This window comes from Ooceraea biroi, chromosome 3 (assembly GCF_003672135.1).
Source record: "Ooceraea biroi isolate clonal line C1 chromosome 3, Obir_v5.4, whole genome shotgun sequence".
In the NCBI taxonomy this organism is placed as follows: domain Eukaryota; kingdom Metazoa; phylum Arthropoda; class Insecta; order Hymenoptera; family Formicidae; genus Ooceraea; species Ooceraea biroi.
Genome location: NC_039508.1, coordinates 9,296,293 through 9,312,217, shown reverse-complemented (window position 1 = coordinate 9,312,217; position 15,925 = coordinate 9,296,293). Strand labels below are relative to the sequence as shown.

The following is a 15,925-nucleotide window of genomic DNA, read 5'->3' as shown; positions in this document are numbered from 1 at the left end:
TTTCACCACGAGGTGAAATTTGTTAATGCAAATGGAACCCTTGCGCCATGGAAACCACGTCGGTTACTCGAAGCTCAAGAAAGATCCGGAGGGATCCTCAGTGCCCCATCTATCCGAAACTTCCAGATCGTCAGGACATGGGAGAACCCGATAATTCAGAGACCCAGGAGACCTGTCGCTTAATGGCCCGTGGAAATCTGATAAATCCGATTCCAATAAATCCCGCTCAGCCGCGGAGGAGTTGAGAGTTCGAGTGTCCGAATTCCTCTCTCCGGGGGCACACCACAAAACACGGGATGACTCACTTTCCCTCACGCGATTTTTACGGTAGCACGTTTTAACTTTAGGATAGGTGAGCGAACAGCGAGCGTTTTTACGATAGAAAAGCGTCGATTTTTATTTTTAAGGGGCGTTGCGCGCGCGCAGAGCTGCACGCCATATGCGTCCGTGCGTGTCGTAGTGATAAGCAGATGAATTAATTCCGACGGTATTTTTTCGAAGGTTCTGCATCAACGTTGCACGAAATTTCGAAAGAGAAAAGTCTCGTTTCCGTCGAGCTCTCTTCTTTCTCTCTCTCTCTCTCTCTATCTCTCTATCTATATCTTTCTCTCTTTTTCGTCTCTTCGTGACACTTATTTGGATAACGAATCGACCGATAACGAATAGATCTGATGATCTGTGATCAAGTGATCCATTCGTTATCGGTTAGATCTGAAAACTGAACATCTGTACTACTTAGCGTCACACACGTGCGACGAGAAGAATGGGGACTTGAATACTTAAGCACACGAGCCTTATTAGTGCGTAAGATAATATTTTTCTTGAAACATTCTACACATTCTACACATATACCTACACACGCAGATACATACACACAATACACATGCGATTAAACGTTGATAAGTAACGATAAGTAACGCGCAAGTGGTTCTCGCGTTCGTCAAGCTACAGCACTGTGATGAAAAATTCACACACGGAGTATATTTTTGTCAGGTATTTATTTATTTATGTTCATCGTAAATTAAGAAATTGTGCGAACCGGAATTCCAGAAGAAATCTAGCTGCTCTTGCTGATTAATCTATAATTGTCTGCAATTAAACGAATATGTGTGAGAAGCGTCTTTTCGGCGAAGAATAATTAGTTTTATTGAATCGCGAATTTTGTAGCTTCTAATATTCTCATTTCGATTGGCGAAAGGTTATCGTTTATCAACACTCGCGTAATTTGCACATAGTTGTATAATAATTAAATTTAGACTTGAAGTAAGATAAAAGCAATACCTTTGCGTTGATCGAATTTCAATGATAATTCTTGAACAGTGCGAGAACTGCTTATGTGCTCACGCACGTTAACACTCATGAACATTAAAACTCATGAATTATATGTAGGTAACTCTTACTTTGTCAAAATTGTCTTTAATGTTAAACGTGCGACTTTTGACTCGACATTTCCTACTGATGCGTTATTGCGATACTATACAGTTTATTCATTAAAAGCACACACGTTCAACGACAGTTACTTAATAAATCCGATATTGTTTTTTTACATCAGTCATTCACTCATTGCGCCGATATCGTCGTGTTATTTCGTTTAATCTCTCTCGCAATACTCGCAGCATTTGAATTCGCGAGCAGTACAATATTTCCGAAACGAATATCTCTTTTTCTGGCCATCAAAGAATTCGGTCACGGAGCTTTATGATTTGAGGACTGAAAGATGCGAAAGAACCTGAAACTTCACGGCTTCGTGGATCCAAGAAACTCGGTTGCAAAGCAGATTCTCTTAAATCTTTTGTAGCAGAAAATCTCGTAGCAGAAAACAGAAATGTTCATGTCCGGAATCAATTTGTAACTCGGAATGTAAAAAATATTGAATTAACTTTTGATACTTTTTATTAAGCAGATGGGAAACTTTATATTTGAAAATTTCTCATATTCCAGCTGTAATATTATAATTATCAAGAACTACAATAACAATTTGGAACAACGATCCCGATCAGTACACAAAATCTCGTTCCCATTTCATGCGTTCTGCGTTAAAATCTTGATAAATCACGCGAATTATTTGATTTCAAGACTGCCACTCATCCGCGTAATGTGCACTGACGCGATTTCGTTCTTTATTTATAAGAATAATCTGCTTGCCTCGCGCTTATCGAAAATCATTCCATGACTATTATGACATTGACTCGCACACTCCTCTCTTTCTTTCCGCCAGTGTCTATACGCAAGTATCTACTTCGTTGCAACATGTGTTTCGAGAGATTTTTCGCTTTTTTAATTTTTTTTACAGCTCCTTGTAACCCGTACTTTTGACGTGTCGAACCGCCGTTCCTGCGAAGAGCGGCGGTTCCTTCCGAGAGCAATAAATTGGAATATTATATTTTGAAGTTGGATTTTCCTCGTCTCATATCCTTGTGCAATCCTTGAATGAATCTTATAATTTTCATACCTAATATCTGCGAATAAAAAAAAAACGTTTGACCGCTTTGATTTTATTTGATTACTCCTCAGCGCTTCGCTATTGCAAAATGTTAACAGTTAGCTATCGGCATTACTGAGAAAAGAAAAAAGCGATATTTTTGCCGAGTGCACAGCGCACTCGGCAAACTTCTCTGCTACTCTCTTTCCAAGCGAGGCGTTTGTAACGTGATGCGTTTTTCCTTCCGACGCGATAAATGACGGAAAAATGATCTATTTGTGCTCGCGAGGCGTGATTAGGTGGCATTGAGGAAAAAAAGATCTAATCTCGCTGAACAAATCTCGAGGTGCGCTTGCATTTCTCTCTCTTTCTCTCGGAAAATCGCGATAACGTATACAGCTCCTTGCTGACGCTCGCTCGCTGGATTTTTCGCCATTTTCATCGGCAAGACAGCAGATAAAGTACGATCCGATATCGATCCGCGATCAAATATAAAACTGATTTGTTGGCGCGATATACTGCTGGAAGGAATTCTGTCTCGCGCCAAGCAATTGATTATGCAGCTGCCGTCCGTGACTGAAAATTGTCAATAACGTATTTCTCGAGCGTTTGTCTCGTGGGCGAAAATATTTTCATTTTTTATTTTTTTTCCATTTCATGCTTCGATTGGAACATCTATAAATCTTTGTCGCACGTTGAAGTTCCTTGTTTTTCCAGTTTCGTTAGAGATTTGATAAGAGCTCGTTGCCGTGTCCTTTATTTCTCGAAAAGCTGCAGTAAAGCACAATGTCACCAGGTATTATGTGTATCCCACAGCATTATCATGCGTGAGGAATACGAGAATGATAAATTACGTTCTTCGTTAAGCACTTCCGCCATTAGATGTAGCGTGCGATTTACGATAGGGACGCGTGTCGCTGAGAATTTATCGTCGACGACACCCCGCACGTTAATCCGCCTTGGAACGACTGGCAACTGTTTTAATTTACCTTGATGAAATGACAACAGCATTCATTCGGCGAGAGCCACTTGCACGAGTCACGCTCCTGTGTCAGACGGTTTATTCAGCCAAACCGATCGGGTTAATTCGAAAATTAGGGATTCGCGCTAAATACGTGACTGCACTGTCGAGCATTAAGAAAACAAAAATTAAATTAATCAGAATCTCTTTTTTCTTGAAAAATTAGAATTATCTGGAAGAAAATTCTCTTTATAACGAGAATCTTTTTAATCTCCTAGTCTTCAATTAACACCCTAAGGGTAGAAAAAATTTTTTATAATTCAAACGCGATGTTCGCATCAGCTCGCTGACGGGGAAAGATTTTTCAGACACTACTCAGCCTGGGGGAGAAAATGCTCGCCGTGGAAAATACCAAAAGAAAGAGAAAAGAACGGAGGAAAACGTACAACAATGGTTTATGGGGCGAAGTGGCGTAGTAAAGTTCAACGAGTTACGAGTAGCGTGACATTTTACCTACCAACATCCGGCTGCGTTTCCACGCTAGAGGAACGTAATAATCCACCCTGACGAGCCGATTTCTCGTGTCCGGGAAAACGCCAAGGGAATGGAACGCACGATGGGAGAGACGGAAAGGCGGAAAATGCGCGCGTTGAGTCTGAAATTCAACGCGATGGGGGAGAAAATCGAGAACTGCGCCCTGCCAGCGAGTGAAATCGGATTGAAGTGTCTGTCACGCGACTAGAACGTGTTTCCCTGCTTAAAAGAAAACGGCGTTCCTACCCACGCGTATCTCACCGCAGCTTCTGTTTCTCCCTTCCGGAAAATCCGCCGAATGTTTTCCGCGTCTCATTCGTTTTCCATTTCATCCCCGCGAGCCAAGCAAGCGCTCTTGCGTTACACGCGCGATTCAATCGTCGCGGTTATGCCACGGGCATTTCCATTTTTATCGAATATTTTCGCGTGCGTCAAATCCGCGTATTTTGCGCAACGAATCTCGCGGCGTGTCGTGCAAGTAAAAATCATTAGTCGCAGCTTGCGCGGATTTTTCCGAGTTTTCCGCGCGGCTCGCGTGAAGTAGACACGCAAAGTTTTCATGTCTCTTATGTTTTTCCGAGAAGGTTTGCCTTGTATTCATAAACTGTTGATCTCTGTTCGCTGAAAATCACTTTGGTGGAGCGCCGAGCACCCTCGAGCACCTTAATAATGCAGAATTCCTTCGCAGATTCGAATCGCGAGCGTCAGAACGGGAGGTGATCCGGGTGGAAAGTTATCTTCCTTTGAAGCACGCTCGTGCGCCGCTAAATCACCTACCCCGAATCCGCCTGAATATTTTACGATACCCGGCTATTTCCGGCGTGACTTTTATTTTCTCCGAAGATTCATGAAAGTTCCATGGCAATCGATAAGGGGTGTACTCGGGAAAAGTCACGACTTCTGAGAAAAGATTTTGGGATTAAGATCGCCGTATTATCGGACGCTAATTACAATACGACACGGGAAAGAATAGCACGGCGGATAATTTTATCAATCGCGTATTCAAGTGTCAAGTTCAGCGAAACGAGTTCACGCAAACGCGCGTTAATTTTCTCGTCGTTGCATTATTATACTCGCTGCCGTACTTCCGGAATACTGATTTTCCAAACCTGATGTCTCCCGTCAGAATCACGTTGCCCATTCCACCAGGAAACGCTGGAAAGCTCTCTCGGAGCTTACGCTGGAGCTTCGCGAGGTCGACACAGTTCCTGCTCTTCACTTATCAGAGTATTTACGGGAGCTCGAAGGCCGGTCGATCTGAAAAACGTCTAATCCATTTCGACGTCGCGTAAACATCTGCACAGGTGCACCAGTTCTTGGTGGAGAGATATCCATGGAGAGGAGAGACGTCCATGTCCCCATTCGACCCCCCAACATTCTCGGCGTGCGCGTTCACGATAATTTTCGACTCCGCGCCGCCGATCCCGATCTTTATCACGATTTCTAAATCTTTTTTTGTTCCGATAAGCGAGAGATTAGTGATAATGGTGATGAGATAGTGACGGACGTGATATACCATGGTCTCGATGGCGTACCGTCCATTCGATCCCGCGCGATCGGCTTTGATCCGAAATGCGACCTGCATCCCTTATTCGCTGTCGCTGGTGAACGCTCCCGTCCGTCATTCACGGCGAAAAAAGTCAAAGGAAAAGAGCGTCGGGGGTGGATTGCTGAGTGTGTCGAACGTGCCGATCTTCCTTCCTATTTCGGTGCCCTCGACGGAGGAGCAACCTGATTCGCGGAGGAGATGGAGGCTACCGGGATGATTAGTGGTGTTCCTGTGCGCCAGGAAGGCAGGAAGCTGTGGCAGTACCTGGCATCTATTTCCGGTATTTGAGCAACTGTGTGCATCGCGGTGATTCACAGGGCGCGTCTCGCTCGTCCGTTGCCGCTTTCGCGGTTTCGCGAGCTTCCGGAAAGCCTGCGTCAAGCACGGGACCTGCAATCTCGAGTGAAAGGGTGTGGAAACTGCGCGGAATTTATGTCTCCTCTTGCCGATTACGTATTGAGCATATTACTGTTATTATAATTAATTTCAGAGCTGCACTTGTAAGTAATGCGTCGGCTTAAATCGATCGCCAGCGACGTGCAGTATCGAGTCTTTAATAAACAGCCCGCAGCAGGCGTGGTGACTCGCATTTAGATTCCATTTTCGCTGTTTACCTATGAACTGACATGCTCGGAAAGTGTACAGCGTGTTGTATCAAATTGCAGCTCGTGCTCCAGATATACGCGAATTGGATTATCGATTTAATAATGATCCAGTTTGATGTTCAGTTTTTATTCACGTGTTTCGAATGCTTTTAATTTCAACTCTTCGTGCCGGTATTTATATTGATACGGGACGAGTAAAAGAGCACTTTAAACATCACACAAAATGATCTTGGATTCAGATATTTTTCTGATTAACCTGATAAATCTGATTAATGCACAGAGATTATGACTTTCTTGCGCGCTTTATATTTTCCTAGAAACTGGACTTAAGATAGATTTCTTATCAGTTACCTGTATCTGTTGTGAAATTATTGGATTAGAGAGATAAAAAGTTACACTATTACAAATGTGAATCAGACGTATTATCTTGACACGACATGCTAAAGTCTGCATTACCCGCGAAATCTTCTCGTTAAGTTCGTTTTATCAGTCAGGACGCGAGACCCCCATCCGAGAACAGTGATAATGAAAGCGAGCGTCACATCTCGCCAGGAGACGGAGACGTCTGTCTCGCCGTGAGATTTGCCGCCATAATTTATACCCTTATGTGTCCGCGGCACGAGAGCGAGGCGAATCCGAGATCCCTTCAGGACAGTGGATTTGCTGTTCGATGTGTCTACATTCTGTGAATCGAACCAATTCAGCACCAAGCATGTCATAATGCGGTACTGTCTATTTTGTGTGACGGGGGTTCTTATCGGGCAAGCTGAAGTTTGGGCGCTCGATAAAGTTCGCTCCGAATGCCGGCCTTATCGTCACGTCAGATAATAATTTTTAAACGCTCGTAAACACATTGCAAATTAATATCTAAAACATGGAAAAATCTCAGTTCATCACGCATTAATTAATTATCATGTATTTGTTTTTCAATATCACAAATGTAGACACTCACAATCAGTGTACATCCATCTTATCTTTTAAAAAGTAAAGTACTAAAGATATTAAATTATTTATATTAAATTAACCTGATTATTAAATAAAAATGTCCAACGGACATATCAAATTATGAATGACCAGCATACAAATAATTTAATAATTAAATAACAAGCAAGAAAATAATCCTCGTTTTTCAAGGCCTTTCCACGTTTCCTTTGTAATCCGTTCCACGTGCTTTCAGCCTCCATAATGGCCATCGCCGTTGGCACCGCTCTAGCTTGGACGTCTCCGGTGCTACCCCAGCTGTATGAAGCGAATTCTTGGCTGGTCATCAACAAGGAACAAGGATCCTGGGTGAGCTCGTTGCTGGCTCTGGGAGCGATGTTCAGCGCTGTTCCATCCGGGCCGATGGCCGACAAACTTGGCCGCAAGAAATCGCTTCTGCTACTGACAGTCCCGTTTCTCCTCTCCTGGGCGATCATCGTAGTCGCGTCCAGCCTGTGGCTGATCAACGTGGCCAGGTTCATAGTGGGCATCGGCGTCGGGACGGCCTGCGTCCTCGTGCCGACTTACATCTCCGAGATCGCGGAGATCTCGACCCGAGGTATGCTCGGCGCTTTGTTCCAGTTGGCCCTCACGATTGGCATTCTGCTGGCCTTCATCCTCGGATCCGTGATGAACTACACGGCTTTCACCCTGATCTGCGCTCTCGTAGTGGTCGGCTTCCTGGCTGCCTTCGTGTGGATGCCTGAGTCGCCCGTTTGGCTGGTGGTAAGTAGAATCGCTAGTCCCCTATAAATAGGAATTTTATTTCTTTTAATTAATTAATTAATTAAGTTAATTTTTTATTTTGAATACTTTTTGCTAATGTATATCATCAGGAGGTATAATCTCACATTAAAGCACTATAGATGAAAGATTATTTTATCTAGAAAGAGAGTTTTTGTTATATGATCGAGAAGAGATATCATAATTGTGAGTTTTCGATTTGCAGAAGTTTCTCGCTCATGAATGGAGACTCCAATGCGTCTCAAATCTTTGCAGAACCAGAAGCGGAAGCCAGAAGCCACGTTGGCGATGACGGTCCTGCGAGGCGGTGCCTACGATCCGTCCGAGGAACTCGAGGAGATGCAGCGGGAAGCCGAGCAGGCAGCGTCGAGGAAGTCCAGCGTGTTCGATCTCATCCGCACCCCGGCGGCCAGGAAGGCCTTACTAGCTTCGTTGGGTGGCATGTTGTTCCAGCAATTGTCAGGCATAAACGCGGTGATCTTCTATACTGTCACTATCTTCGAAGCATCCGGAAGCTCGATACCGGCGAATATTGCCTCTATAATCGTGGCACTCGTTCAGGTGCGTTTGTCGACACGCATATAAATATATTATACATTATTTGAAGCAAGAAAATTTTGTCAAGTGTTTCTCTGAAACAGAATTTTCTCAAATTTAGACAAATAGTCTTTTAATTAAATTTAGTCATTTTTTTCGAATTGATTTTAAATTTGATTCTGTTTTTTAAGTCTTCTTTAGCATTAGTACGTCGCAATTTTATGTAGTACTTACATTTAATTTTATGTAGTACTTACATCATGACGATTTTGTGCGTATATCAGCATATCCATCTCCCGCAATTATCATTAATTATTTAATTATCTCGTGATGGATGACGATGTTTACCTGAAGTGTTACTTCTGGCAGGTGGTGATGTCAGCTGTGGCAGCTCTGATTGTCGATCGCGCCGGAAGGAAGCCGCTGCTAATGTTTTCCTCAGGTGTTATGTCGGTGAGTCTCATCGCTCTCGGTTTATACTTCAATCTCCAGGCGAAAGGAAATGACGTCAGCCAACTCGGCTGGCTACCGCTCACGTCTTTGACGTTATTCATGATCGCCTTCTCCGTTGGGTGAGTTTTGCAAGTGGTCTTTCTCAAATAATTTCATCATGCCTTTATCACAAAGAATATTCAAAAAGAAAAAACAGAGATGATAATCGCACACGTTGCGCAGGTTGGGTCCGATACCGTGGATGCTGATGGGCGAACTGTTTCCCGCGGAAACCAAGGCGGTGGCTTCCGGTGTCGCCGTGATGCTGAATTGGTTCCTGGTGTTTCTGGTGACGAAGACCTTCCCAACGATGAACGAGGAGTTGGGCGCGGACACCACCTTTTGGATCTTCGCCGCGATCATGGCGATCGCTACCGTGTTCACGTACTTCTTCGTACCGGAAACCAAGGGAAAATCTTTGCAGGAGATCCAGGAGGAGCTGCAGAATGGCGTTCAGTCGAATCGAATTAAGGCAATGGCTTGAATCTTCGCGCATCGCGATCGTTGTTACGAAGAAACGAGAGTCGGTGCAAGAAATACTTTTATTGTTACTTGCGAAACTGCAGGTGCACAATCGTTGATGCAACGAATTATGGGATGAGAGTTTTATGAAGATTTTTTGCGTTTGCGCTGCGGATAGTGCATCAAGCAATAAGTAGCAAAGTCGTTAAGAAGAATAAATTTCATGATTTATCGCCTCTTTCGATAACTCGTGCATAAACTATCCATTTGCGATGGGATACAGCGTTGTGTCTGAGCTCAATGTAGTTTATGCAGTTTCATCAACGCACGCGCAAAATTGTTATTATCGCACATTCATTCGTAATTTATTCACACGTAATCGTACGCTATTTACATTTGCGATTAAGTAATTTATCAGTAATCATTGTTTAAATGTTCGTTTAATGATCTTGACCCCGCTGCAGTTATAGATGTATACTCTAGTGATGTAATTAATGTCAAATGTGCATACGCAAGCATGATTAAACATCCTTATTGCGTTCTAATTAACGTGGGAAAAGTAAGCAGTTAGTTTAATAATCTTTTGTACTGTAATTAAAGTATTGTGGATGTAATCAATAGCGTAATTAGGAAATAATTAATTAATGCGACACTAATGGATTAGAATGTAAATTTAATGAAATAAATAATCTTTTTACACTACAATTATTAAATTTGGAAAGTATTATAGTATTATAAATCATTATATAATATATATAATTACAAAGTTTTAATATATTAATATATAACTGTGACAGTAATACTACATTTTTTATATTACCTAGAGTTCTTTGCTATTGAAAATACCGTAAGCTCGGAAATGAAAAAGTTCTAGCCCTTAGAAATTTTTTCTTTTCCGAGAAGTTCTGAGTTGTTGATATTATTTTTTATATTGCCTAGAGTTCTCTGCTATTGAAAATACCGTAAGCTCGGAAATGAAAAAGTTCTAGCCCGTAGAAATTTTTTCTTTTCCGAAAAGTTCTGAGTTGTTGATATTATTTTTTATATTGCCTAGAGTTCTCTGCTATTGAAAATACCGTAAGCTCGGAAATGAAAAAGTTCTAGCCCGTAGAAATTTTTTCTTTTCCGAAAAGTTCTGAGTTGTTGATATTATTTTTTATATTGCCTAGAGTTCTCTGCTATTGAAAATACCGTAAGCTCGGAAATGAAAAAGTTCTAGCCCGTAGAAATTTTTTCTTTTCCGAAAAGTTCTGAGTTGTTGATATTATTTTTTATATTGCCTAGAGTTCTCTGCTATTGAAAATACCGTAAGCTCGGAAATGAAAAAGTTCTAGCCCTTAGAAATTTTTTCTTTTCCGAGAAGTTCTGAGTTGTTGATATTATTTTTTATATTGCCTAGAGTTCTCTGCTATTGAAAATACCGTAAGCTCGGAAATGAAAAAGTTCTAGCCCGTAGAAATTTTTTCTTTTCCGAAAAGTTCTGAGTTGTTGATATTATTTTTTATATTGCCTAGAGTTCTCTGCTATTAAAAATACCGTAAGCTCGGAAATGAAAAAGTTCTAGCCCGTAGAAATTTTTTCTTTTCCGAAAAGTTCTGAGTTGTTGATATTATTTTTTATATTGCCTAGAGTTCTCTGCTATTAAAAATACCGTAAGCTCGGAAATGAAAAAGTTCTAGCCCGTAGAAATTTTTTCTTTTCCGAAAAGTTCTGAGTTGTTGATATTATTTTTTATTCTAAATAAATCTTTAGATTCGCCAGGAACAGTACTAAATAAAAATCTCTTGTCAATCGACACAACTCCTTTCCATGTTTACAAAATAATAAAAAATTAACAAAAATTATCAAAAATAATTGCTGCAATGCGTGCAAGAGTCGGACTTACAATTAGGTATAATTTCTGTCAAAGCGCTTTGCTATCAACAAACATTCCATCAGAAACTATACACAGAACCGTTCAACTTAATTCACGATCTATCGATCAGCTGGCAAATCCACTAGCAAATCGTGCCAAAGCCGTCAGCGTTTCGGGCTCTTATTTATCTCCTTTGCATCTTATTAACATAAATTTCGTCACGATGTGATGTTTCGCTCGGTCTTTCTCTATTGATCGGATTTTGCGATTACCCATTCGCAACGACCCAGATAAGTGACAGCCTGAAAACATTCTGCGATTAACGTGACGCAATTCTTCCGTTTTCTTCCTGAAAGTTACGCGATAATGCTTCTCGCCGTTATCTCGCAGCTCTGAAGAATGACTAAAGCTGTTTGCACAGCGTGTTACTCCACGCACTCGAGAATGGAAAAATGATTAATGCTGCCGGCTACTAGGTGCGCCCTGTTACTATTTCTTCTGACGGAACATCGCGACCGGCCAATATCTTCACGGATAACGCAGATTGTGATTGCGCTTATCGTCGAGCCGTTATAGAATAATGTCAAGCAAACAACTGACGTAAACTCTGACGAAACGTTCATTTACTCGCGCCAGCTCGTGCCTTCGTCTGCGCGTTCCGCGCTTATTTCGATCTTACAGCTTCCCGATAGCTGCTCGACAACGAATTGGAGAATGTTGTGGGATACCAGTGACGCAATAATTACTCAAGGCTAATTTCGTCGTTGGCGAAACTTTGAAGTTTTTTTTCGCGTTCTCTATCTCTCGCAAGATGTACAGCCGGAAGTACGAACGACTTGCGTCGATTGTTCCATCTGAAATGGCCACTTGAAGCGAATGCCTCGTGCAATCGCTAATTGAACAGTTTTGGACTTGAATTGAACTCGCGAGTTGTTAAGCTCTGTGATGCATGACGTACCTCGTCACTGCGATTCATTGTAATCGTAACTCTGTGATATTACATCATAGTGATATAGAGCCTCTCCCCGCGGCGGGGAGCATTGTTAAGGCGGCGATTGTTTAATCGTTCGGCGTCGCATACGATTCGATTTTTCTTCCCAAGAATATCGTGAAAAGTGCGAAGATAGCCGTAGTTTCCAGAACCTGACAAGCGAGATTAGAAAGCGATGCGATTGTGTGTTTACGTGTTAATTTTTCTTTCGCTTCTGAATATTTATTGCTGACTAATCAGGTTCTGTTTATCTTTAATCTTTAATCTCGAAATCCTGCGCTGAGATATTCGAGTTTTGTATTGTCGAGTTGCAGCGGCAAGATTTTTAAGTTTGAAAGATACAATTGTTTTCAGAAGATGTTTTGCGGATTATGTCAGACAGTTACTTAATGCTGAAAATAAGAATAACTATGTAAATTTGTTGTATAAATGAGCGGCGAATACTCTTCTTTCAGTTTTTTTTAATTTACTGCATGTGTGTAATACATGAATTTACTAGCGAGATAAATCTACACGATATTTAATATTAAAATATTGACGAATGATAATTTCTCACAAAATGTTTGCAGAGATGATATTAAGCGAGGAACAATTAACAGAAAATAGGCAGTAATAGTAGGACATTCTCGGGATGCTTTTATTTATAATGCAGATGGGTAGAAAATGCTTTTATTCAACAAATAATATATTCAATACTTTTGCCAGAACTCAAAACAATTTAGTAAAAAGCGTCATATAATAATAAAACTTTGTACCTGCCAGAATCCAGTATTTTCCAGTAATCGGCGTAGTTATCAGTTTCTCTCAATATCGTTATCAAGCGACGCGGTAGCGTCGCGACGCCAAGTACATAAAGAACAAGGTTCCGAGCAATGAGAGCCACTGCATAGACGTCGCGCGCTACCAAGTAGCTTATCCGGAATTTTACGTTAAATTCATGTCAAATAAACTTTTGATTACAATATCTCAGGAACTAAAGGCGTACTGAAAAATCTAACGATACTTTTATAACATGATGTGGATGCAAGCTTTCGATTGCGACCACTTCGAAAAAAATTGGTGCACTCCATCCTCAGATACCGTAATCGTATGCAACACTTGTGACGTTTCATTCTTCTCCAGATTCAGGTTCAGACTCACGTACGTACGCTCGCACGCACACAAGCAAAGCGACTTTGTCCCTAAAGGCGCGTTCACATACGTACGATAGGTTCACGTCGCCGGACGGCGACTGCGACGGCGTAAAACCGGGTACTCACTATAAAGAGACGCGCCGCGCCAACGTCGCCGAACGGCGACGGCGTAAGAGACGCCGGCGCAGCAGAGGCGCCAGCGTTTCAGACGCGCCAGCGTTTCAGAGGCGCCGGCGTTTCAGAGGCGCCAGCATTTCAGAGGCGCCAGCGTAGCTGCGCCAGCGTTTTAGACGCGCGGCGCAGCAGAGGTGCCTGCGTTTCAAAGGCGCCAGCTTTTCAGAGGCGCCAGCGTTTTAGAGGCGCCGGCGCAGCAGAGGCGCCAGCGTAGCTGTGCCAGCGTTTCAGAAGCGCCAGCGTTTCAGAGGCGCCAGCGTAGCTGCGCCAGCGTTTTAGACGCGCGGCGCAGCAGAGGCGCCTGCGTTTCAAAGGCGCCAGCTTTTCAGAGGCGCCGGCGCAGAGACGCTGGGCGCCAGCGCAGAGACGCGCTGCGTCAACGTCGCCGGACGGCGACGGCAAAGACGTTGCACCACGTCGCCGGACGGCGACGGCGAAGACGTTGCACCACGTCGCCGGACGGCGACAGGGACGACATTGCACCACGTCGACGACGACGACGTTGCACGACAATATCCAATCCAATAAGTTCATTCAAGCGACGCGGTAGCGAACAAAACAATAGTATCGGTATACAACACTTGTATCCGCAATATCCATTGAAAATAAAAAACTCTTTCAGAGATAACTAACAGACTGATATCTCTCTTCCTTTATCATTCTCTACTTATGCCCGGTTTCTTCATACCTCTCAATAGCTATCTTCCAGGTAACTAAAAATTTATTTCTTCATTGAAACCTCTGATTACGTATTTAACGGATAGCTATTCTTCATACTACTCACTTTTGACACAAAGTGTCTAGAATGTTATTATAAATTACCATATTCTGTCAGGTTACAAAGGTGAAGAAAACTGATTCTACGAGATATCTTTTGGATAAAGTTATCGAGAGGTGAAGAAATTGGGCCTTAGTACATTATCGGATACAGTATTGCAGCATTAATGCAAACCGGTAAGATAGTATAAGATAAAAATACATCAATAATACTACTACATTTTTGTTAAAAGATAATCCCTAAAAAATCTTTTTAAAAAAAGAAAAAATATATACGTCAAGTACATAAAAACTCCCAACTTGTCAAAACTCAAAACTAAATATGAAATCAATAATTAACTAGCCAAGTATCTAGAAGCAGTTTGAGTATTTTACCCAAACGTTTTCCATGCATACTCTCTTATCGCATGACGACATTGAAGTACTTGGCGTGCCCGGATCGCAGTGGTCATGTATTCTTGTAAATTTTGTAAATCTTGTAAATTTGTACAATATCTTGATTTGTATTGTATCTTCATGATTTTCAATAATGACTCGCAAATAATTTTGTGTCTCTTATAGGTAGGACAGGACGTTTTAATGTGATTCGGGCACGCCGAGTACTTCAATGTCGTCATGCGATACTCTCTTAGAGTATGCATGGAAAACGTTTGGGTAAAATACTCAAACTGCTTCTAGATACTTGGCTAGTTAATTATTGATTTCATATTTAGTTTTGAGGTTTGACAAGTTTTATTATATCAATATCGTTTGAATCATATGTAATGCAAATAATGCAAGATAATTCACTAGGAATCACTGAGTCGATTTGTTTTAGTTAAGAAACGATGTGTGTTTAGTAAATAAACTAATAATCTCTGCTACTCGCAGAAACAACGAAGAGAATAATCACCGATAACGCGATCTCTTTATGGAAACGGCGTGGTATTATCAGAGATTTTTCTGAGCCTGCGAGGCTATCGAAGGCTCTCCAGAAAGTTGCAGTTGTAAAATCGTGCCTTCCAGCGATAAAGCTATCGATTACTGAAATTATCGATGTGGAATTTTCTCCTGCTTCTTTTCCTCCTCCTTTGACGCCGTTCCCCATAGGAAAGTCATGCGAAACTTTCCAGCAGAGGCGAGCAGGCGAAAAATTTTCGAGTCATTGCGAGTCGAGTGACCTTTTTTTACTATTTACTATTTACTTGTCGGAATACAAGAAGCGCAGCTCATTGCTGTATAATTAGTAAATGAGATATCGAGTGTCAGTTAATATCGCGCGGATGAGTTTCGAAAGAGTCGCGCGAGAAAGATTAATATCTGGAAACTTTTCCACTATGAGGAAACGGCGGATTGTGCATTACTCGCGCACGCGACACGCGACTTGTCTTTTCTCATTAAAATGGGATTTGCGCTGGACAAACGTTTTCTCAGCTGTCCTAGCTGAACTGCGCTTCAAGCTCGCGGAAAACGTGCGCGGTCTTCGAGTCAATGAGCCATCAGTATTCACAGTTATGAATTATAAAAACGTTGTTTTTGCGCGGCCACTTTGTTCGCAGATGACCGCGCGAGAAATACTTGCAAAACGTGGAATACGTGGAACAAAAATTGCGTGTTAACAGTCGTTGAATATTATTCAGGACTTCGCAGAGTTATGTAATAAACTTGTTAAAATCGTCGAATTCCAAGAAACAACATTAACAATGTGACATGATGTGAGAAAGAACGT

General features: G+C 41.9%; 1 protein-coding gene and 1 long non-coding RNA gene across 2 annotated transcripts; one reads left to right on the top strand and one right to left on the bottom strand.

Annotated features, from left to right (window-relative positions):
- Positions 1-4,584: 4,584 nt before the first annotated feature.
- Positions 4,585-9,992, top strand: LOC105276982 (facilitated trehalose transporter Tret1). Its single transcript, XM_011335072.2, has 5 exons — positions 4,585-5,746; positions 7,249-7,778; positions 8,052-8,357; positions 8,703-8,905; positions 9,009-9,992. Exons 1-5 carry the CDS (start codon positions 5,665-5,667, stop codon positions 9,307-9,309), a joined length of 1,422 nt encoding a protein of 473 aa, XP_011333374.1. The 5' UTR covers positions 4,585-5,664; the 3' UTR covers positions 9,310-9,992.
- A 1,007-nt stretch (positions 9,993-10,999) lies between these two features.
- Positions 11,000-13,070, bottom strand: LOC113561640. Its single transcript, XR_003406332.1, has 3 exons — positions 12,889-13,070; positions 12,101-12,525; positions 11,000-11,444 (listed from the first exon to the last, which is right to left on the bottom strand). It is a non-coding gene; the product is annotated as an uncharacterized LOC113561640 (long non-coding RNA).
- Positions 13,071-15,925: the final 2,855 nt, after the last annotated feature.